Source organism: Thermobia domestica, chromosome 9 (genome assembly GCF_964235325.1).
Source record: "Thermobia domestica chromosome 9, izTheDome1.hap1.1, whole genome shotgun sequence".
NCBI lineage: Eukaryota > Metazoa > Arthropoda > Insecta > Zygentoma > Lepismatidae > Thermobia > Thermobia domestica.
This window is the reverse complement of record NC_137462.1, coordinates 147,500,022-147,525,460: the sequence shown is the minus strand read 5'-3', so window position 1 is coordinate 147,525,460 and position 25,439 is coordinate 147,500,022. Positions and strand designations below refer to the sequence as shown.

Here is a 25,439-nt window from a genome sequence, read left to right as displayed (position 1 = left end):
ATGGATAAAATGATGAAAATCAAATTCATACAAGATCAGGTAGTCATAACAAGCAAAACAAGAAAATATGTCGATGCAATAACAACTATTAAAATTAATTCTATATATATTTTATTCTTCTTCTTTTAAGTAGCTTGTGCCCTTTTAAACAGCACTTTTACCCTTAAATAGGAAAAAGTACTGAAAAGAACATACAAATACACGTTATCGTTGTAGATCTTACGTTGTAGATGAAGAACATACAAATACACACTACGGCAAACTCCAGAGTTATTGCCAAAAGTCAGAGAATCCTTACGCCATTGTGTAACTGTCTGTCTCGAAGAACAAGCACATATTGAACACCTTCTTTAAGACAGCATTATGTTGACCACCGTAAGTACGATACCTCTTGTTTTTACAGTACACTGCGCCTCATCTTCCGTACGTGTTTTGTACGATTTGCACGTATCATCACTAATAGTGTTTAGCAGTTTCTTTGTAGCTCCCATGCGCCGCCACTGTTCCGCAGTACGTGCGTATAATTGGATTTTTCGGATGGGGTTTCCTTTTATATCTTTTCACCCGACATTCCTATTTCTCTCCCTTACAAAGATACTTTATTCCTACATTCCGCCTCCCATAGTGTCCCTACAGCGTAGACATTGTTGCCTTTGCTCATTAACATTTCTTGCTGATGTTCCATGTAACATCCCCTCCTACAGTTTGTCAGTGTAAGTTGTTCAGTTTTCTCCGCGTTACATTCACTTCGTTTGTGCCCCCTGGCGCCGCCACTGTTTCGCTAACACTTATGCATAATTGGATTCTTCGGATGGGGTTTCCTTTGATATCTTTTGACCCGACATTCGTATTTCTCTCCGTTCTTGCGATATTGCAAATTGCCGCCTCGGAAGATGACATTTCAACGCCTCTAGCGTCCAAACGAAGCCGCATTCACCCAATGTTCATAGGACATTTTTTGTTTGTTTTTTACCTGTAGATTCATCTCCTGAATTTTCCGTCATTGATGCACGACCACCCTCTATAGTAGCGTTTTGCGCATAACACTGCGTTATCGTCCGTAATTGCAAGATATATCAGTCCTAGCAGGTCCGAGTTAACATCATTTAATAGCTGATAGATGAGGTTAATAGATATGCAAACTGTTCTGATTGTTAGAATCAGACGTAAAATATTGCGCTGTGAAGATGAGTGATTTTCCACAATACTGCACTACCATACATTTTACAATAATTGTATTTCTGTAAAGATACAAATTGTCTAAAACACCCGTCGTCAACTTATTGCTGCTGTAACGTAATATACTGCTTCCATTCAGATAAAAATTTGCATGGGCTGATTTACTCATAAACTGCTGAAAGAAATTAGTGATCTTTGGTTAATTTCGTTTCTTTCTCAGTAACCACTACATGGAAATGTTCATATAAATCTTGAGTACTCTTTATGAATGTCTATTTTGGGTATTTTATATCCATTTTCTAGTTCTTGTATTATTATTTTTTTATCTGTGTTTCCTGTTTGAAGTGCCTAAATATCCACAGCATACTAACAACAAATGTATAGGACGTCACGCTTGTATATTGATAAGACGTGTACACCTAGTACCAAGAACTAGAGATTTGATGCCATGCCATGTGAGTTCGTGACAAATGACATTCAGAAAGAGAAATTCAAATGTGGAGGCAGAGATAGATACATTCACATGCAAGGATTAAATTATACGAACAATTTATCGAACAACATCCACATTCTGAGGAATATTGTGATTTTGTGAAGCAAAATAATCGAAGAATCAAAAACGTTCATACTTGAACATATAATAGAAGTTCGAGAAATGAAAGCTTTTAGTTTTACTTCCTACTATTATTCCTTATATGCTAAAGAAGACTAATCTTTAAGAAAAGTGAATGATTGTGAAATTAAAATTTTATACTCCTCTTCCAAGATCACGTGCACAAAGAGGCCAGCACTAGCCACAATACCACCAAGGAGAGCTTGAAGAAGATCGAGACTAAGGTGCAAATAATATTTTTCGTAGGTTACAATGTTAGCTTTAGTCCATTCTAACTCCTAAACTCTTTTATCAGTTTTCGTACTTTTACAAATCTAGGTTAGGATTTTATGAACAATATATACTAGGTCTGGATCCCAGATTGTTGAACGTTTACTTATGAGACCTTGTAGTACTTCAGACACTGAACTTTCTAGCTTACCATGGACATTGCTTTCATATTACATATTACATATTACAACGCCTATTTCAGTATTTATAATAAATAACCATTCCTAATAGAAGCAATAGTATATTTACTATTTACGTGCATCGAAAGTGTTGACATTATTGAAATATGCGAGAAAAACGTGGCTCGTCAAGTAGCATTCTTCGTGAGTAAGTGGTTAACGTTGTGGCTTCATAGTGCAGTGGTTCGAAACCAAACTCCTAAAGCTGTGAAATTTTTAATTCCTCATTCTCCAAATGTTAAGATCTTTCTCTTACTGCGCAATCATCTAATGTATCAAAAATAGTTCATCTTAAATCTTAACACACCAAGCGAGGTCTTCTAGGGACCCACGAGGGTGATATTTGGTGAGACTGCTGCAACTATAAGAACCAATTTATTCTCGATTTTTATATGTGCCCTGCACCCTTTTGGGATATCTGCTACATAATTAGGTCAATGATACTTTCGTTAAAAGGTACAAAAAAATAAGTTGAGAAATTAAAATAATACTTGGGGTCCCTAGAAGACCCCAGCTTGGTAAACAACGTTGACGAATTAGGTTTGGTGCGTTAAGAGTTAATTCGACAACTGCGGATATAATGTTTCTAAGTTCGACTTGGAACCTTTGATTCTTATGGTACACAAAACCACAATTTTCCTCAGAATGTGGATGATGTTTTATCAATTGTTTTTTCTATTCTAACTTTGCATATGCGAATGTATCTCTCTCTCTCTCTGTCCCCATATTTGGATCCCTCTTTCTTCTCTCCCTCTCAATCTCGCCACAAATCCTTGATCAAACCTCTGACTCTTGAAACTGGATGTAAGCGCTCTACCAATGTACTCATGACTCTGTATAGCTTCGTTTTTAGGAGGCTGTGGATATTTTGGCACTCCAAACAAAAATCATAGACACAATGAAAGTATAATTCCAATTTTTATGCTTCGAAAGTGATGGCATTCTCCGGATATGCAAGGAAAACATGTTTTATGAAGTAGCATTCTCCGTGTATGAGAAGTTAACATCATAGTTTCGTAACCAGAAGATTTCAGCTCGAAAGCCGTCTCCAAAAGCTGTGAAGTATTTTATTCTCCATATGTTAAGATCTTTCTCTCATTGGACAATCATCTGAAGCTTAGAAAAAGAAGAAGAAGTTCGACAACTGCGGGTTTGATTCTCACAGATTTTGCTGAGAGGGTATGATTCTTATTATGAGTGAGAAAACTCACAATTTTCCTCAGAATATGGAAGATGTCAAATCATTTGTATCTCGAATGCTAAGCTCGCATCGTAAATGTATCCTTCTCTGTCCCATGAATCTCCTTTCTCTGTCCCTCTCTATGTCGTCCATCACAAAATCACATTGCCTGGGATCAAACCATCCGACTCTTGAAAGCAGATGTAAACTTATGCCAATGGCTATCGTGACTTTCTATAGGTTTGTTTTTAGTAGGCTGTTCTTAGTAGATATTTAGACACTTCAAACAGAAACATGAACACAAAAGTCAGTAAAATAGTTACTTTCGTTCTGGAAATTTCGATCTTTAAGACATTTCTCGCAGATACAGTATTTAAGATGCTATCTGTATCAGTGAGAACTGTTCCGTCAGTTTTCTTTAACATATAAGCACGAGGTTGATAGCCTTTCTAAAATTCGTTGATGCCCTTATACATGTCCCGAATGTTTTTATTTTTACTATTATCCTCAATTTTCTTAATTTTAACCCACAAAAAAAAGTTTTTCTTTGTTTTAAAAATTTTGGAAGTTTCCCGCCTGATGACAACCAAATTTTATGTAGTTATTTCATTTGGATACTGCCGCCAACGTAATTTTACCTGTTTTCTTTTCTCTGCTAGAATAATGCACTTCTTTCTGAATGATCGTTTGTTCCTAAAAATAATTTCGTAAAAACTGTGTTTGGTCAAATCTGCCTTGGTAATCCAATAGACCCTATAGTGACTAAAGGTATCATACCAACGTTTCTGAATATTTGTATAAGAAAGTGAAATCATCGTTTCTTTTACTAATCTAAACACACTTAAAAATAATAAAAATAAAAAATAGAACTACTTAAACTAAATAAAGGAAATGTTTTATTGAAATAAAGATATACATAACGCTGATCTCTGCACTTAATTTACACTTGTCATATTAATTTCTGAGATTCCTTCAACAATGCTGGTAACTTTTGGTTTCTTGAATTCAGCCTGTTGTCTTTAATAGTCAAATAACTGTAAAATAATATCAAAAGAAATTCAGATGTAATAATTATATAGAGTATTTTAACATTAAAAATCGAATACTTTTTAAAACTTCAAACAAAGAAAAAATACATTTTTGATGAAAAAATTAGTTGAAAACTTGTGATTTTAATTAAATTAACAATTTTGAAATTATTGCAGTGAAAGAATAACAAAAGAGCAAATCCGTATCAAGTAGTTCAATCAAGTTGACCAGTATTTTTTAATATATATATTCTATTGTAAATATATTTTCGTATGGTTACTTCAAAACAATCATCAGCTTAATTGTAGTGACTATATAAGTTTCGAGTGTCAGCCATATTTATTTTCGACAAGGAGTAAGTTTGTGGAGTCGTAACAAGTTGTCGAACGACAATTAATATTCATTAGATAATTATAATATTTATTTGATTGTTAAATATTGAAATATAAAAACAATATAACAATGTAACAAAATATACCACAATGATTGTATAAAAATACCCCGAAATGAGTACAACTCTGAATTTAAACGCTATCAGTGAATTCATCCATGCATTTGCAAGTCAATTGATTTCCAATGTGTGTAGAGTAATTTCTCGTGCAACTATACTTCTTCATATGCTTATTTTGTACGATATGACTTTGTGTTCATAATAAAGGTACTTGCAGGAAATGGGAAACTCATATTTTTGGTATCATAACATTCTTATAAATACAGGATGATTTACTTGTGGGGGAGAGCTGTTATGCGAAACAATTGCATACTTTTTTTAAAAAATATACGTTTTTCATTTTTCTGAATTTTCACAAACGAAACTAAGCCAAGAAGCACGTCAAACTTGGTGTATTAAAACATTTTAATCAGTCTTAATCCAGAAGAGCTGAATTACCTGACAATTTTCCTTCTTGCAGAAATAATCTGCTAAAATCGGAAGGTTCGTCAAGGTCATGTCTTTTCAAACCTAAATCATACTTTTGGCATGCCCACGGAAACAGGGACAAAAATTCATGAAAGAAATATAGTGATAATTTTTAGTCAAGTTATTCTTTTGATAAAAATATAGTTGTATGTGGCTGGCATCATTAATTATTTTTTCAGAGAATTATTATTTTCTTATTTTTTCCGTAGGTTACCTTTCATCTACTAAGTTTTAATGTTGATTATATTATACAAGCTTTATATATTATTATTTAGGTCTTATTTTTTTTCTGTCGGTATCCCAAGTAAAATTTCATATAATTGATGAAACCTTTTCTTAAAGTAAAGTTCAATTTTCAACTTAATTAACCTGTGGTTATTTCAAGTTATTATAAATTTATGTTGCTTGTACTTAATAATTAAAGATCGTTGACAAATGTAACCTGAGTTACCCGACTCTCTGCATGTTCCACTAAAATAACTAGTCATAAAATGTAAATAAAAATTTAATATTTTTGCCATAATTAAATTATGTGTGTCCCTATCTTACATAATAATTTCATGCACATAGCTATGCCAGGACAAAATAAAATGTACTTAAAAATCAGATTCTTAATGTAGGGAAAAAATTTGTAACGTGAGTTACTATAATATTTTATTTTCACCTAGGTTTGCTGTATCATATAAAATGACGATATTTGGTAATTATTTGTATAAATATGAGAGCTTTCCATTTTTTTTAAAAAAAAAGAGGAGTTTTTAAGTTTATTTGTGGTTAGTATTCTTCAAAATATACGTCATTACGTAACGTGAGTTACCATGAACATACCCTTTTTTGTATTTCTTCGATGACACGAATAGTACATCGCGTTATAGATTATAGCTTGCTGAAAATTTTGCTTTTTAGTTGACATCGATCGGATAGGGCCTTAAAAATTTCAAAATCTGTAACCACTTGAGCCTACACAAATGGTACATCTTCGAAAACAAATATGGCTGCCACTCAAAACTTACAGAAGCCAATTAAACTAATGATTACTTTGAACTAACAACATGGTGGTAAAATACGTGTTTATATTTTAACAAAATGTCGAGCCTCATGGTTAGAACATTTGACACGGATTCACATAGTACAGATAAATAATTTGAATATACAATTATGTCACGAATCCCAATATACCACACAGAAGGAGGAAAAGTGTTTACCAACCATGTTTGAAACTTTTATAGTAACTATGAACTATCTATGCCGTGCATTGATTATTTTCCTGAAATATCAAGGACATTATAAATCTTACCAGTTGAGTTGAATTTATCTCACCTAGATCAAACTTAGGATGGTGATGGACTTTTACTTGCTATAGAAGGATGTCAAGTAATATGGTGTATACTATTTTGGTTTCCGAATTATCGGCAATCAAATTTGTGATCAGCTAACAACAACGAAAAACAAAAACAAAATAGTTGACCTAATCCAATCTGGATCAAACTTGGGATGAAGGTAGACCTTGACATGCCATACAAGCTTGTGGAGAGGATAATATGGAGTACAGTTTTTTGTTTCTTAAGAAACTTCGTATTTAGATTTTCATTTTTAAATAAACGTGTTCGACCGAGCTCTCCCGAACTAGAACAAAATAAACGTTATGTATAGACTTACATGCTATACCAGCGTGTAAAATTATGATGTACATGATTTTGGTTATCGAATTATAGACTTGAATTTGGGGTTTAAACTAAAATAGTTTTGTTGCTTTTGTGGAAGTCTGTATTCAATTGACCCAACACCATGAGTTGAATGTGGATGTAGATAAGGCGAAGATCAGTTGTTGGTGTGGGTATATCCAACATACTACCTGGTTGTGGTAATTCAATTACACCGTGAAATTGCGTAAATACAGAATGAAAATGGGACATACAGAGAGCGTCATAAGGGCGTGTATGCTCTACGAGTTCAAACTGGGGTCAAAGACACTACAGCGGGGCGGAAGATATGCCAGGAATTTCGTGAGGGTGTCGTGACTACGCGGGCAGTGCAGCGGTGATTTAACAAGTTTATGGACGGTGACGAAACACTCAAAGACGTAGCACGTGCCGGAACAACAACACATGTAAAAAATAAAAATCTTCAGGCGGCAATTGAGGCGAACAGTGGCCAAACATGTGTGGGACTGGGAGTACAAGCCAGTGAGAGTTTCGAAACTATTCGGCAAGACCCCCATCAACTTGGAAACACTACAAGTTGAGTCGATAGGTCCCACATGATTTGACTCCGGACAAGAAGGCAAAGCGTGCAGACAACTGTGTTCCTTTCCTGTCTGCACGGGTAGCTGAATAAGAATCTGATATCAAATATTTACAAATCAAAATGGCGGATTCAACATGGTGGACACAAATTACTAAAAAGAACAACCTAGTATCTGAAATTGGATATATAAAGACATTCGAAATCTCTATGTATGAATCGGATACCAAAATGTAAAATTCAAAACGGTAGATCCAATCTCTTCGGGGCCGGGGAAGGAAATTGGTAGTAAAATAATTATTGTCTATGATTGAAATCTGTTCTATCGTAAAGCTGTCATGTGCGCTAAAATGCTTTCCCTGCATTCTGTACCTCAATTTTGGCATGATTATATAGCAAAACACGTTCCCTGTTTATTATAAAACATCACCTGCCCCTACTTGACCCCTTATGTACTATAGGCATTTTTCTATTACATGGGTAAGAATAACATATGCCCATTCTCTCTCTCTCTACACACACACACACACACAGACATATATCTATCTATCTATCTATCTATCTATCTATCTATCTATCTATCTATATATATATATATATATATATATATATATATATATATATATATATATATATATATACATATATATATAGCATTTTTCGTCCGCCACATTGTATCCGACATATTGCATTTTGAATTCATATTCAGCGACCACGAAAACCTCTACCTATCCGCTTTCAGTTAAACAGCAGTTTTTTGCATTTTGTCCACCATATTGGATCCGCAATTTTGAATTTTATTTTTAGTATACGATTCATACATAGCGACGTCGGATATCTCTATGTACCTAATTTCAGAAGTATAGCATGTTCCTTTGTAATTGGTGTCCGCCATGTTGAATCTGCCATTTTGATTTGTAAACATTTGATATCAGATTCGTATTCAGCTACCTTTCAAACTTATACACACACCACGTCTCAAAACAATTACCTCATAGTTTTTTAGTTCATCCATATTTTCTAGTGTTTCGGAGCGTGCCTTGTTCTGATCTTCAAATGGTCGCCACGCCCCCTACAGAACCCATTCAAGCGAGATATTCCACATGTGAGGTATACCCGGTGTGACGTTTCCAACGATATATAACACATGCAGATCCCCGCGTAGCACTTCATGTATTTCCCTAGTGAGTTGGAATTAAAACTAAATATATCTTAACAAAACTGTTATGTAGTCAAGTGGAAAAGGCAATATCTAGAAATGTTATTCTTAGTCAATTGTTGTTAAGCAGATGTCACGAAGTTAGTTCATAACTTCCTTCAATTTCAGCGTCTGGGACATCAGCTCATATTCAAGTAGTTACAGCACTAGAAGCACCGAAGTCTGGATTACTTGTTGTTTCTTTGAAACTTAGCAGTGATTTTCAGGAACATACAAACTGTTACTTTCTGGTCAATCTCAAGCACGTTGGTAAATTGTGACAAAACGGGTAGATAGCATGCGATCGTTTCTGCCGAAATAGCTAAATATATGATCTTTATCCTGCGCTATGATAGTCAGGAACTTACCAGCAGATCATCAAATCAATCCTTAATGAAATAACTTATTTACCTTAATCCTGTCCTTCTTCGCCACCTTCTTCGCCACCTTCTCCATTTCCTTCACGTTGTTGCTTCCACTACAGGAAAGAATGACAATTAAGTTAGTATTATATTTGTTTCGTATGTGATGACATTTTGTAAAATAAATCGCATATCCCCTGTCAATAATTCAAGTTTCTCCATTTATATGAGCTTCCCAAGATTCATTATTATTATATTTCAGGATTGTTTTATTATTTGTTGTTTAACATAAGTAATTTGTATTTGTTTTAATTAATGTTATATTACAAAAGAACAAAATTATTGGCAAATGTTCTTAAAGAAATATACTCTAATAAACATGCATTTATGTTAAAAGATAATAATTATGTCTATTTTCATTACCTAACTAGAACTTGGACCATCATTAGCATGCAGCGAAACTTGGTTTATTTGTAAAATTGAAGCATAAATCACCCCAGGTTAACATCTATTTCAGTTAGTGGTGATTAGCGAGAAATTTTCGCCACAATTGCTGCTTCAAAACTTGCCACATTTTTTTCTTCGATGATGTTCAAGTTGGGATATTAGTGGACAAGTAGATGCACTGAAGTTTACTCTGAGGTTTCTGATTGGGTTATGTGTATCGTCTTGGAAGAATATTTCTTTCCGGAGAACATCTTCATCTCAGGATGCACCTCCTCACCCAATATGTCCTTATAATCACTAGCAGTTCAGTTACTACGGGACTCGTAGAATCATGCTAAAACGTAGAGCATTGTATTGACAATGGTGTGAATTGGGTTTTATGTCAAAATAACATCAGGTTGTTTGAAAAGTACTTGAAAATGACATTATCAAACCACATATTCATTATTTTATTCTACACTCTTGCCATTTTCCTAGCAACATCATCTGGTCTCTACACAACTTCTTAGCATTCTGTTCAAAAACTTTTACACGTGGTCTCCACAGATTTCGTTCCAAACTAACTTAACACAATTCAGAAAACTCTGTAGAAATGACAATAAATAATACTTTGGCGGTGCCAGATTCAGGATATACGGTGGATGCGTTAAACCTATCAGTCAAGTTCTCTCATTTTCGAAGATCGTTATAAATGTATGTGGTCTGGTGTTGTCAGCGTGGTATATGACTCCTTTTCTGTTGTCCAGTTGCGGTCGTTTCTTTTGAATTCGTAGTTCCAATCGCGCTAATTGTCGACAGTATATTTTTAATTTTATCGCTCTTCCTGGTGAAAGGTGCTCATAATGCACAATGTCTCTCTCCAAACACATCGAACGTACAGTATAGCCTTCCTGGGTATCAATGTGGGCCTTGTCACAGACTGTGGAATTTCTCCTCATTTCTGTCGCACATTTTTGTTACAGGTTTTCCACTTTTCATCACTCGTAATCTACCGCATCAGAAACCGGCGGTAATCAACCGTATCGTAATCAACCCGACCGTTCGTTGCGTTCCACTAGAGATTTGCAGATAGAAATTCGATCCAGTAAATATTTTGAATCGGGCCATATGCACACAAACGTAGAGCTTCTTTTCGTAGCTACTAGCTTTCTCCAAATTGTTTAGCAGTGTATGATGTCATAGGTAATTGGAATATTTATGTCATTAGTAATGTTATGACTGCTTAAATACTGGACAATCTCAAACTATGTAAGAATATCATTCAATTTTACTGTGATTGGTCGAGGACACTGAAATCTTCTGAACGAAAGCGACTGAATCATCTTGTGTTTGGTTTCGATAACTTATCCATACTCTCTTGACCGGTTGACATTGTTTCGTTCATCTAAGTAACACTAAAAATGTAGCTCAATTGTGGGGAAAGTTCATTGATATTCACGGTATAACATCTTAGGAACTCCAACACTTTTTGTACATCTAGAGAATGAACTGTCAAATGTTAAATTATTTTAAGCTGCATCCGTTGCGTCTCACATATCCTGGATGGGATTTGGAACACTATTCCCATCTCGTGCTCAGAAGGCTCAATAATTTTTTAAACGATATGATATATTCAAATACTTATAGACACTCTATTTAATGCTAATACTTGTTTTAATTTCTTAGGCGATGCCTAGATTAATTTCTCGTTTGAATAATTATGCTTACTAATATAATTATAAATATAATTGCTGTTGTATATACTTACATGAGACTTAACACACCTCCATAGTTCCCAAGCATTGTCACAAGACTCAACTGAAACAGTGAGAGTATCGTATCAATATCCATATATTGTGATAAAAGGTATATTTTGCTATTGATAATATAACTAGTAAGCTGCAAAAATGGAAAGGTAAGGAAGAGAATATAGTAAATAAGAAGACGAATAATTTTTAAGAACAAAACATTCAATTCTTTATAGGATATGTTACTTTTATCCATTCTTTCATGGTTGCACTAAAAATATAGTTTTTTCTCAGTAATTACTTTAAAAAATTTACTTTTTAAGATTAAAATTTACTTTCTTGTGATTGGTTTAGACGTCTAAATACATTGCACATCAGATCAAAAGCGATAATTCTTACTTCCTTACTTTTATATGTCTTACGCAAAATGAATATGCTAAATGAGGAAACGTAGCTTTACAGGATTTTTAATAATAACGAAACTGAAATGCATTTTTGTGTTGTGGTCAAGAAAACTAATTCGGTATACATCGGGAGGAAAACCAAAATAAAGTTCATATGATCATTTGCAAACATATTTAGTTCACGATCGGTACAAGCTGAAAATAATGTTGACCCACTGTGAAATGATAACTTTATAGAACAACCTACAGCGGATTTTGTTACAAAACCTTAGTTCAAGATCGTTACATACTGAAAATGATGTTGAAATGATAACCGCGAAATGATAACTTTATAGAACAACCGATAGCAGTTTTTGTTACAAAATCTTACAAGCTGGAAATGATTTTGACTCACGGTAAATGTTAACTTTATGAAACAACATACAGCGGTTTTTGTTGCAAAAGCTGTTTTCTTTTCTCTGTAATTACGAATCCACTTCAACGTCAGGTTTAGTTCAAGATCGAGAATCGACTTTAATTTTCCTTCCGGCTTGGGAACAATTTTCAAGGAAAGTGTCCAAGGTAAGGGCGAGTTCGAAACCGCTTTTATCAGGAAATATCTACATTTGAAAATATTTTTCTTGGAATTTTTTTTCCAGTTCCGGAACTGGAGCCTAGCAGAACTTATTTATGGCTGAAACTTCCGTTACCGTTAAGAACCCTGGATTTATCTCAGGATTTTTACACTTTCCACGAAAAATTACAACTTTTATTGGGAAAGCTCTATAAATCATTAGAAAGAAAGGATATAAAGTTTGCTTAGAATGTAAATTGTTGACTGTTTTGAATTAACTAAGAGATTATATTACGAAAATTTAGTGGTTAACTTAAAATATAATTTCATTTTCGCTCCAAACATTGAACAGGTTTCTTCAACTTATCCCAATAACAGAGTTCTCAATAGCAGAGAGGAAATTGTTTAGGTATATAGAAGTTAGCTATCAAACTCACCAGGTTTATCCCCACATTCGTCTATGGCAGCAAAACATTCTCTCTTCTTATCTTCATTGTCTTTATACCATTTCTCACACTTTTTCTCAGCTTTCTCCCTATTCAATTTACCTTCATGAACCTATAAAACGAAATAAAAGATTAAGTTATCTTAATTAACTTCAACACAAATACTATTGTGAAATTATAAGAAAAAGATTTTATTGTTTTGTCATATATTAATATAAAGCTAATGTTATTTTCCTCTCATTCCATCTTTATAAGCTCTTTAATGATCATGTTAGAATATTAAGTTCTTAAAAATCAATAGAATAAAGAAATTAGAGTCCCACATGTGATAATTTCAATTCTGTATGTTTTCGATCTCAGGGGATATATAAAGTAGAAAAATCTATCCCAGCTTCCAGTTACATAAATAGTGCACATTGTTACTCTTTTCCTTCAATTATCCACTTCCTTTGCTGATGATTTCTACTGAAAAAACAAGACCAAGACAATAGTAATGTGTGGAAATGAATGGACGATTCTACGTTTGTCAAATTTGGCACGGGTTTGGCTATAAAGCCAGCGTCCAAGTTGGTTTGCCTTCACAATTACATACGGCTTTTTTTTTTTTTTTTTGTCGATAAACAAAACGATTTTCGCTGTGTTCTCTAACTGCACTGCTCTTGTGTATCCAGATGGCCGTAGATGTGGCCAGTGTTCATAGGTATCCTTAAGAAAATTTCCCTCGACTGACAAAATTTTTCCTTTTCTTATCAAATTTTCCCTTGTTTGTGAAGTGTCCAATTACTAAGACAGAAGTTATGTGAAAATTAATTTAGCTATATTGAAAAAAAATACACACAAATACATCCAACCAATAATGGTAGTAAATTATGCTACTTTGAACACACACGAATTATTGCAATATATTGGTTTATTTCTGAAGAACAAAGGAAATTTTAGGCATTTACATGTATTGGTCAATCAGTCAGCGCGAGGATTTCCCTGGATTTCCACGTTTTATCGAAAACTTCCCTTTTTCCTGTTTCAGTAAATTCACTCAAACAGTTTTGTATGCATGCATGCGCAGGCACTGTTTCATCTGTCTGCCGTTAGAAAGCGCTAGTAGCAAAGATGGCGACTAGTAGCTCAATGAGATGAAGATTTTCTGGATTGTATCATCTTCTGTGATTAATCGACATTTCACCTAAGTGGCGATTGAGAACACTCATAATGTTCGCATCTGGGGGTCAGCAAATCCCCACGAGATGGTAAAATCGCAACGATACTCCCCTAAATCGAATGTGTTTTGTGTCATATCCCAGCGGAAAGTGTATGTGCCTTTGCTACCAGCTGACCTATCCGACTTAAGAAACAAGATTGAAGCAGTTGTTGCAACAATTACTCCACACACACTGACTAATGTTTGGAAAAAATTCGCCTATTGACTCGATGTATGCCGTGTGATGAACGGTGCTCAGATTTGATCACTTGTAACAAAAACTGTTTGAGTTTCCATTTTATTCGATGTATTATTTATAATTGTAGATTAAATGTAATAAACAGTACAAAGCTTGATATTCATTTTGAAACACCTTTTATTATAATGTACGTGTATATACTGTATGTAGGGACTGAATAGTATTTGTATTAACTTTTGTTCCAGGCTAACAACCGAATGTAATAGCCGATATTCAAGTTCAGAAATACAAATTAAATGCAAAGATTTAACTTATGATAACAAGGAAGTTAATTAGTTGTCCACTGCTTTTCTTATTTTATTACATTAATTCTACGGAAAGAAAAACATTGTCAGAATATTTTTCGATATCATTTCATTTTCATGTATTATTAATATGAATTATGTTGAAACAAATGAAATTTCTACCCCGGATGCGTTATTTCCAAAGGAATAAAAAAAATTACGATATCTCAATAATCAAAACAGTCGTCACCTTCAAACACATATTTTTCTACCGATTGGATTTCTTAACTAAAAGAAGTATGTAGTCTGCAATGCAAAGAAGTCCTTAAACGCACATAGCACCCACGATCATCAGGTAAGATCCTCTCTCTCAAGAAGTGATCAGATAGCGGAAGAGATGGTAGTCATGAGCGATGAGGAATTTTGTGTTCTCCATGTCGGGTTTTCATACGGACTTATTCAACCAAACAACACCGCCTGACTGTCGGAATTTCCTAGTTTCTTTTCCTGGGTGTGTAGAGAGTATGTGATGTTAGTCACTTGACCTTAGTATATTGTGATTTGCAAGAGCGACACCACCCATCATACGTTAATGTGGACGTTATATTCGCAACAAACTAATATAATTTTTTCTTCATATAAAGACTTTCGGAGTGTTGAAGTAACGGAAACGAATTTTTGAGTTCTGTTTTTGTAATAAATAGCTAACAAGGTCATCTCGCACGAGTTTGTTAATGGACTCGATCTGTTAACATCTAAACCCTTAACTATCATATTAACTGTACTGTGATTATCCATATCCTGTATATGTATATTTGGCGTGACTATATTTAATGTATTTAGAAGAGTATATTTAATAATTAATAGGAAAACAAAAACTATGTACTCACAAATCCCATTTTCTGCATCATGCAACGCTTGAAGCACTGTAAAGAAAGAAAAAGATTGTATTAAATTCGGTATCATATAGTACTACCTTTTTATATAAAATGCAAGAATTCTAATTACCAGTATATATTGAGTATTTATGCTATAGAATTTATTGTTATACACTTGAATGCAATTTAAAACTAAATAAAAAATAGAAAAAAGAATGATTTAGGATCTCAGTATATTTACATAAAACCTGCCATATTTGCAAAACAAAATGAATCGCATGGAGACTTGATGATAAACAAAAGCATGTGTCTTTCAGTATGGAAATGTGGAACAGAACAAAAAAAAATCTTTAGCTGGATAGCAGAGAGAATCTGATTAAGAAGGGAGGGGGATGAAACACTTGAAAAGAAAATTTAAAACACTGGCTGACATACTTTGGGGTAAACATTGTAATCTGACAACTAATAGAATAACTGATAGATAAACAAAACATTAAAGAAAAGAAAAAAGAAGAGAGAGAAGGAGGAGAGAAATATACTGTCGCTTATGTATGAAAATATAGTGGACACTTCCTGGCTCAAAATAAAGAGGTTAGAGGTTAGAGATTTTTTTTATGAAAATAAGTAAAAATAACAATTAATTACATGAAAACAATAATAGAGATAAAAATATGATTGCTTTCTCTAATCGCCTCAATAAGCCATTATATAATTAATGAAATAATCTTAAATACGTATGTTAATGATCTTATATACAACCGTGATTTAGTTTTCATATAGGCCATTGCTTACTTTCCACCACCTAATGAAGATATTTAAGGTTTAGTGTCTTCCTCAATTAAAATTTTTAAAAAATCTTCAAAGAGGTTTCATTTTATATTATCTTTACCTTGTTAATCTACAGGATGAACCAAAATGATGTGCAAAAACTCCGGGAGGTGATTCGTGACATCAAAACAAGACAGATGTTCTCTTACATATTGTTGAATTCTGCGTCGCGTAAGCGTGACAAGGGTACCAACTTGGAATTGAAAATCGAATCTTGACAATTGGAACGGAATAGAAAAATGTACAAGCGTCGACAACGAATTCGACAACATGCAAGAGGACGTTTTGCCTTCTTTTGATGTTACGAATCACCTCCCGAAATATGTACACTTTTTCTGTTCCGTTCCAATTGTCACGATTCGATTTTCGATTCCAAGTTGGTACTCCTGTCACTCTTACACGACGCGGAATTCAATAATATGCATGAGGACTTTTTGTATTCCTTTGATGTTACGAATCACCTCCCGGAGTTTGTGCACATCTTTCAGGTTTACTTTGTATATTATATCTATTATTCAAATTTTTATATGTATATCGTAAATCAAATTCCAGATCGTACAAATGTAGTAGGAGTATAAGATTCATCTTAATGGGAAAGGGAAAGGAGTATACTAGTATAAATTAAACGTATTAACGTTAGAGTGATTTGAACCAGTTTTTCCATAGAGAAAGACTCCAAAACAGAGACCAGATCCAGAAAAGCCAATCTAGTAACAGAAAACGTAAATCACAGATTGAATCAATTGATAACTGATTAAAGTGAAAGTTCTAGTAATAAAGTAAATAGCTGTTTTGTTCCCAAATTAATTACAGTACATTTTTATCATAAAAATAAATTAAATGTGATTACACCATTATAATATTAATCCCTTCGATTTAAAATCAGTCACACATATTTTTCATTCTATATATTAAATCTAAGATATTTTTTTAAATTTTATTTAATTATTTATTTATTTTACTTTTTTGTTGGGTGCTGTTAAACTTTACTTGTGTCATATACTTCTTATATATTTGAGAAATAGCATATCAATCAATAATTTTGAACTAAAGATTACCTTAACATTTTCTGATGGTTCGTAAGCATCGTTTTTCTTGTTCTCTTTCCATTGTTGAAATTCCTCTGAGAAGAAAACATATTTAAGCTTAATAAAAGATGAACTACTAGACTAAATCAAGTAACCTATGAAAGGATATTTTATTACGTCTATTGAATACAACATCCACGTCATGAAATAAAAATGTCAGATCTTGTGTGGAAAAGTAGGATTCATTATAAACCTGTTTAGGATTAAACTAAATCAATCTAAAGTATGAAAGCAAGCTTTCCTACAAGCCTTCAGCTCACTGTACGCTAAAAATCTTGCTTTATTAAAAGTTCAAATTGTTTAAACTTACAGTTACACAAATATCTATGCTCAAATTTAATCATGACAACGGCCTGTAAACAGTGGTGGATCTAGAAAGAAAAAACAAGTTGAAGGCCAGAACTCATACTATGATAGGTATCTCATAAGTTTACTATAAACTTTAAAAAATTTTAAATAATAGTCCCCCCCAGCCCCGGACTAGATCTGTCACTGCTTGTTAATAGTTTTACGGTAAAGCTTGTTAAATACTACGTTAGTTTAAGGGCAAATCACTACATGTAGTTTATTAAATTATTTTTTACTTAACATAGAACTTGAAAATTTTATCTAGATATATAAATAATTCTAATCTTATTTATATTTAACTCGGCTCATGTTTTAATAAAAAGAAACAACAACAACGAAGCATCCTCATGTCCATCATCATCATCACTATCCATGTTTGAATAAAGGGAGACGGCGAACGTAGCAGAACGACGAGTGTTAATTATTAGAAATTAGCGTTCCTCACATGCTGAAACATTTCCTTTTTTTTTAAATAAGGATGATATGTGACAAAAATTTCGATCCAATTAAAATTAAGCCTTAACAAAGCGCCTTCTTCTATTTGCCATTAGTACGCGTGGAGGTGAATTTTAATCTAATGTTATTTTACTTTTGTGATTAAAGTATTGTTCAGATTTATTGGCAAACAAATTTATGGTATTACATAGTTTATTACAAGCCACTTAAAATAGGTTTTGATTTTAAAAATGTGAGATAACAATTGAATAAAAAAACGAAAATCAAATTGACTGGTATTTTATCTCTTTCTTGGTTCATATCTGGGAGTAAAATTTACCCCCACGCGCCCAGTTACAAGTTAAAATAAAACTGATTCATAATATTATGGAATTTTGAACTAATTACTCTGAGATAAGTGTCGATAGTTTTGAAGGTGTTTCAGTTTTCGATGCTGCATTATTGGACAACATCTTTGGTCTAGGTATGATATGTAATTATAATTCAATTTTTGTTTCTGTCATTATACTCGTAGATATGTTAGAAGGTTTCAGAGAGAGATATATATCTATATATATATTCGAAACATTAAATATTGTAAAGGAATTAAATTTCCTTATAGTTGATTTCACAGCTATTTCATGTCGAAGTAATTACTGAACGAACACTACTCGATTAGAGAATTTCAAGAAGTCAATTTTAAGAAACACTCTCAGTAGTTTCAGATATACTGTTAAGTTTACCTGATAGTTCACTAAATAAGAAATTCAAATGTAACATCTAACGCAAAGTTATTACGCAAAAGATTTCTGCGCTCTCCTAAGCTTCTCAGGTGCAAAGTATGTGGCTAGAATGTAAGAAATTGAAACGGTTTCAAACTTGAAAACCAATCGAAAGTCCAAATAGGAAGACTTAGGCGCAAACAATATTAAGCTAGATATCGAAGAAATAGGAATACGAAGTAGAAACTAAGTTCAATTGGTTGAGGACAAAAGTAAATTGAGAGCTTTCGTGAATGCAACATATGAACCTGAGGGTTTCTTAGACCATGGAGTTAGTTAGTTACTTAATGTTTTAATTATATTTAACGAAATGTAGCCATAAAAAATCATCTTCTCAAAGACTCACACCTCATTGTGTAATGTAAAGTTTAACATAGAAAGGGACTCATTCACATATCTCCGGTAAAAGGAAAGGAAGAAAAAGGAAGGAAGTTCTATTTTTTTTATATTATTCATGATTCTTCTAAATCCTAAATCGACTTCTTTTTAAAAACACACATTGAGTAATGACTTGGATATTACATGTCTTAAAACTCAAGCTCTTGTATAAGAACCAAAGAACATTATTATAAATAAAGTGCAAGAACTGTTAAATCATGCGTATACAAACAAAAATTTATTTTAGCTTTAAATTTTTTTTTTAGAAAGTTACCTAACTGTTTATTTACTGGTACACCATTTTATTATAATTTAAATATTGATTAAGGAAGGTAACATAACTACTATACGTACATATTGATATTGTTGACATTTTCAATAACAAAAAGGTTAAAATACCTTTACATATTCCATTCAAATCTGATTTTGAGATAATACTCGAATACATAAAAATTAAAAGCAAAGCATAAAAATGTTAACCCATGAAGTTTATTTTAGGTCTCTTTGACATTGTATGAACCGATACAACTTTCAACCCTGCGAAACATCTGTCCTGAAAGAAGATAATGTAACAGAGGAGAATCTTTTCAGAGCTAGCTGATGTTACATTTATTGATCTTGTACTATGCACTCTGTAAATTTATTTAGCCACATAATCTAATTAGGGATTGGCATTATTAGACTTTCAAACTATACTACCTAAAGTAAGTCTTACAGAACTGTTTTTTTTTTCATCCACCCGTCCGTCTGTCGATAGGTATCAGAGCAAAAATGGTAAGAAATATCGAGAAACGGTATCTTGCAGTCGGTTCAGCGTCCCAATAATAGGTTACACCTTTTACATTAACTCTTTATTCAAACCGGAAGTGGTCCAAATTAGCCTTTTCTATTTTTAACATTTATCGTGGTAGAACAGAAATGGCGGCAAATGTTTTTTTTTTTTTTGGCGATTGATTCAGGATCTCAACAGAACATGTTATCACAACCACGATACTCTATTAAAGCCAGAAGTGATTGAAATTTACTGCTACGTTCGATATTAAAACATATTTTCAAAGGCCAAAAGTAATAACATATATCGAAATTCATTGTTTCTAAAATCTATCCAGCTTGCAAAGAACAGATTCTATCTTTTTCATTAACTCTCAGTAGATGTCGTTTATACTGATTTTAGCAAGGCATTTGACGTCGTTGATCATGATGTCTTGCTACTGAAAGTAGCATCGCTGAACTTTTCGAAACAAGCAATGGAGTATCTTGTATCATATTTGCATAACCGAAAACAATATGTTTCATACAAAGGATTTGTTACTGAAAAATTTAATACTCTCTCAGGAGTCCCTCAAGGATCTAATCTAGGTCCTCTATTGTTTCTTCTTGTTATTAACGATATTCCTCTATGTATTAAAACTTCTCAAATTCTTCTTTTTGCCGACGATCTCAAATTGTACTCCAAAGTAAGTTCAATTGATGACTGCGTGAAACTTCAACAAGATCTAGAGAGTATTCAAATGTGGTGTGATAAAAATAAATTAGTCCTGAATGTTTCCAAATGTAAATCTGTATCTTCCACGAGGAAAGAAAATCAAATTAGCTTTACGTATACAATAAGTGACACTTCCTTGTCTACCCCAAATACTATCAAAGATCTAGGAGTTATATTTGATAGCAAATTAACCTTTACTCAACACATTGACGCGATAACGAGTAGTGCATATAGAAACCTAGGTTTAATTTATAGGATAGGAAAGGATTTCTGCAAACAATCAACATTTACAAGGTTATATTTTTCATATGTGAGGTCAAAATTAGAATGCTGTTGTACTGTTTGGACACCAAATGTCATTAAATACACTGATGCAATAGAAAATATACAATTTAAATTCTTAAAAATGCTTACATACAAGAAAACCGGTTTCTATCCAAAGTATGTCTCCTATGAAGACTTGGTAAGGAATTTTAATTTTCAAACATTAGAAAAAAGGAGATGTGTTTTTGATTTGTTGTTCTTACATAAATTATTAAATGGTAAAATTGATTGTCCAGAATTAGTTTCAGAAGTATTATTACGTGTCCCAACAGGTAAGACTAGAACAGCAAACGCTGGGACATTCTATTGTAGAAAAGCAAGAACAAAAATATTACATAAGCCTCCTCTGTGGAGAATGTGTGCTTCATATAATGAAATGATTAGACTTCATGTAATAGATGTGTTTAGTATGTCAGAGAACAAGTTTAAAAGAATTATCATGCAATAACTTATGTATAACTAGATAACGTATATCTGTATATGTACAATAGTGTATGTTAAATAATTCTGTATACAACACTATAACTGGGCATTAAGCCTGTTGTGTTGTCTTTATGAAATAAATAAATAAATAAATAAATAAATTTACAGTGTCAACACTTATCACAATAGATCAGAAACTGGAATAGATAGCGGCAAACGGTTTATTGCAATCGATACAGGATTTCAGAAGTATACGTTTCATCATAAATTAAAACTCTCTATCGAAACTGGAAGCAATTGAATTTACTGGTACTTCCGTTTTCAGTACTGATTTTCATAAAGCAAAAACTGTAAGAGATATCAAGAAACACTTTCTTGGAATTGATTCAGCGTTCCAAGAATAACTTTTTCCGTTTCCCTAACCCTCTATTCAAGTGGTTCAAATTATTGAAGTTTGGTTTCGATCTTTATTCTCATAAAACAAAAAACAATAAGTTACATACAGCGTATAATGGCTTTTTGATATGGATTCAGCGTCTGAGGAACAGGCTTTAATACTCTATTGCAACTAGTGCTTATAGATATACTAGTTCAAGTTCGAGTATTGAATCCGTATAGTTTGGAAGTCTACTGTCTGAAACTGAACTAATTTGTTATTGTTTAGTATTCACACAATTGGAGAAACTTAATTTATAATCGGCATTTAGAACTTTGCTTCTAAAATCTATTAAATGCATTGTGGACAATTCTTCCCTTGAAATACTTACCATCGGTCACTCCAGATTCATCTTTACATTCTTTTTTCATCTGCTTAAATTTTTCCTTCTTATTACCATCAGCCTTAAATGGATAGAGATAAGAAATAAATTTTAAACAATGCAGCAGCAATTTCGAATGATTAGTGCTCTATTTCCTACTAGAATTCTACTGTAATTGTAATGAAAAATACAGTTTTCAAAGAGTCCAATGTTTCTCTTACAAACTCTGTGCAATGACATTATTAAAATAAAAATTGTTCATGCGCGGAATATTTTCCAATATAACTTTCTACTGCCTAGACAGAATTGATTATTGATTATTTTTAAAGTTACAAACAATTATTTATTGATACCTTCAATACCACCTTCAAATTTTCTATCTCAACCCGTACTTGGAAGTGTATATGATAACGGTAGTTTAGGAGAGGCCAATTGTACCAAATATTAACTTTAAAAAGCATCCTAGTAGGAAAAACTCTCGACCTTGTGATCTTAATGTTAAAATCCGAAGTAGAGGATACAAAAGATCTAGAAACACAAATTGTATAAACTATCAAGTTTGGCTTACTGACCATCTTATACACGAGCAAATTCTCAAGTTTTTCATTTTTTTAAGTATTTTGTCCCAATTACATAGTAAAAATTTCAATAAGTTTTTTCTAAGTCTATAAACAATACCTTAGTATTCCAGTCAAATGAGTACTCGGAGGCAATTCCGAAAAGGAAAACAGCAAATAAATCTGTTTTTTTCATTGGTGTTATATCCTTTAAACTATCTCTACAATAAGCATAATATAAGGATAGTTATCAGCAAAGAAGTCCTGATTTATTTCTCTTGTAGCTTTCTCTGTTAATTTTTTTAGATTTATTTCACTTTGCAGTCTAATAATAAATTATTTATATTAACGCTTTGCAATAGCGTTTATTTGTAATGTGTACAAAACTCATTAAATTCTATTTAGTTAATCGAACGTTACATTGATGAATATTTCTGTGCGCTAACATTTAATGGATTATACTTCCCTCTGCGTATCAGACGAAGGTATAAGTTAAATTTGCTCTTTATAACACTGTATTAAGAGTTCTCACTCTTATTCTAAGGACACTTCTGCAATATATCTGGTCTCCGGTTTCAATTCTCGGAATATGCTCTATTTTTCGCTGGTACGCAATTTAACCAATTAAAGTACAATCATACTTCACAGAAGGGTAGTGCCTGAAACTGGACAAACACCGTGCGCGTTTGTTTCTGAGGGTTCTCCCGTTTAAGCCCAGTCAGTTTAGGTTTGAACTTTGCGAAAAATAATTTAAAGCTGAAAATTGGCAGATTTGGTCTATAGGATGTCCTGAACAATATATTAAAGTTCCCTAATATCCCGTGGTCATTTTCTGGAATTCCAGGCGGTTAAAGTCTAGAATGCTGAAAAAAGAGAAGTTTTCACTGAAATGGTTGTTACATACAAACGGTTAAACCTACAGAACTAAAATAGGTCTCAAATGAAAGATAAATAAAAGGACTTTAGTTCAAGCTGTATACTGTTTTAATTACACACCATTCAGGTCCGCAACAAAACGATTAAACCCCTCAAAAGTCGAAATGAAACGAACTCGCATTTTCTTTGCTTGGTTTTGGACGTTTCGCTACCGCAGATATCGTAAACCTACCCCAATGGAAAAAGTTTCATCAAAGATATAATTTTGAATAGGCATGCCGACTTCCAAATTTTTGAATGCAGTACATTCACTAGTTAACAACAAGTACAAGTACAAGATATTGGCGACGAAATGTGAAAGGACCTCGTGAACCGGTAGATAAAAAAAATCATAAAAGACAGGCGTTTCGAAAAAGTAGTTTAATACGACACATAAGCTGAACTGTTCTGAAGGAAGAGTTGAATTTTCGTCCTTGGAAACAACATTATTGCCAAGTAATATTACAAGAAATCTGTGATCATCCATTGGAGTATGGAAAGGTGATGCTTGTTTGATATGAAGACTGGTCCGATCTTTACGGTAATATAAATTTATAGAACAAAATAAAATACTCTTGATGAATTGGAGAAGCGAATTTGCGAAGTTCTTGCAAACGTGCCGCTGGAGTAATAACAGAAATCTGTCGCAAACATCACTGGCCATTTATGAAGACTGTTAGATAATGGTGCTGCTTATCTGAAATTTTAGCAATGTATATCGATTCTAGTATTGCAAGGAACAAAATGAGTTGGATTTCATGAAAATTAGATAAGTATTTAAAAATATATAAACAATTTTGAATGGGAATCTAGTACTCGCCCACTCTGTAAATTAAGTAATTGGTTAGCTTAGAGAGATCACCGTAAAGGTTCTCCACTATATTAATAACAACAACATTAAACATTGGAAAGCAAGTAGTTGAACACTTACAAAATACTCTTTAATGTATTTATTTTCAATATTGTCATAATAAGAATAAATTTAAATAACTGAAACTGTTGGCATCATAAAATTCGCTCACATGTGTACGGGATATTAAAAATATATCTAGAAACAAAGATTTTATGTTTTCTTTTAAATAGTATATTACATATTTAATAAATCTCTGATAAATCTTTGCTTTATATACTATTTTTTTTAAAAAATATGGCTAGTGACCTTTTCAAAGATACTTAAAATTGACTAAAGTCTAACGACTGCCTCTTCCTAGCTTAAAAGCTGTCACAATTTTTCCATGAAAACAATTATCTTTAAATAAAAATGTATGAAGCTGAAACTCCTTTAACACTCAGTGATAATGAATACTAAGTAGTTGTAAAGAAGAGAATGACGTTATATAAGTAAATTAAGTCCCAAGTATAAATTAAGTTAATGTATCTTACCTGAACATACGTTAGGAAAACGACAGCAATGACAAAAAATAGTATGGCCTTCGAGTTCATCCTTGAATTTTCTATCACGATATGTCCTGCAACACGCTAAATCTGAAAGAGGACGAATAATTCATCATTTCACCCTTTTATATATGTAAACACAGGAAACCACATTCTAATGTTGTAATATATATACACACCACACATATTTGGCCACATGCATAAAAAGTATATAGATATTTATGGAAATACCATTCAGCTACATCCGGCTTTACAGCCAATCAAAATTAATGTCAAAAAGGATAAAATGAAAAGTAAATCCCTATGGCGTCATGTTTTTTTACATAATTTTCGTCAGATGAGAAGATAAATGATGTGTTATCATGCAAAATGGTAGTATGTTTCTAAAGAAGAAAAAAGAGAGTCAGTTCATA

The 25,439-nt window shown here is 32.8% G+C and overlaps 1 protein-coding gene across 1 annotated transcript; it reads right to left on the bottom strand.

Annotated features, from left to right (window-relative positions):
• Positions 1-4,320: 4,320 nt before the first annotated feature.
• On the bottom strand, positions 4,321-25,151 carry LOC145694168 (general odorant-binding protein 56h-like). The gene is made up of 8 exons (XM_081770287.1): positions 25,015-25,151; positions 22,169-22,241; positions 17,196-17,260; positions 15,322-15,357; positions 12,742-12,862; positions 11,368-11,417; positions 9,223-9,289; positions 4,321-4,455 (listed from the first exon to the last, which is right to left on the bottom strand). The coding sequence occupies exons 1-7, from the start codon at positions 25,072-25,074 to the stop codon at positions 9,224-9,226; spliced, it is 471 nt and encodes a 156-aa protein (XP_081626413.1). The 5' UTR covers positions 25,075-25,151; the 3' UTR covers positions 4,321-4,455; position 9,223.
• Between the last annotated feature and the right edge of the window lie 288 nt (positions 25,152-25,439).

Bases quoted from the DNA above. Each gene is read 5' to 3' on its own strand.
- LOC145694168 (XM_081770287.1), bottom strand. From the start codon at position 25,074: ATGAACTCGAAGGCCATACTATTTTTTGTCATTGCTGTCGTTTTCCTA. The intron at 15,358-17,195 runs GTAATCTTTAGT...CTTTCTTTACAG, and splicing joins AACCATCAGAAAATGTTAAG to TGCTTCAAGCGTTGCATGAT. The intron at 12,863-15,321 runs GTGAGTACATAG...TTCGTTTTATAG, and splicing joins TGATGCAGAAAATGGGATTT to GTTCATGAAGGTAAATTGAA.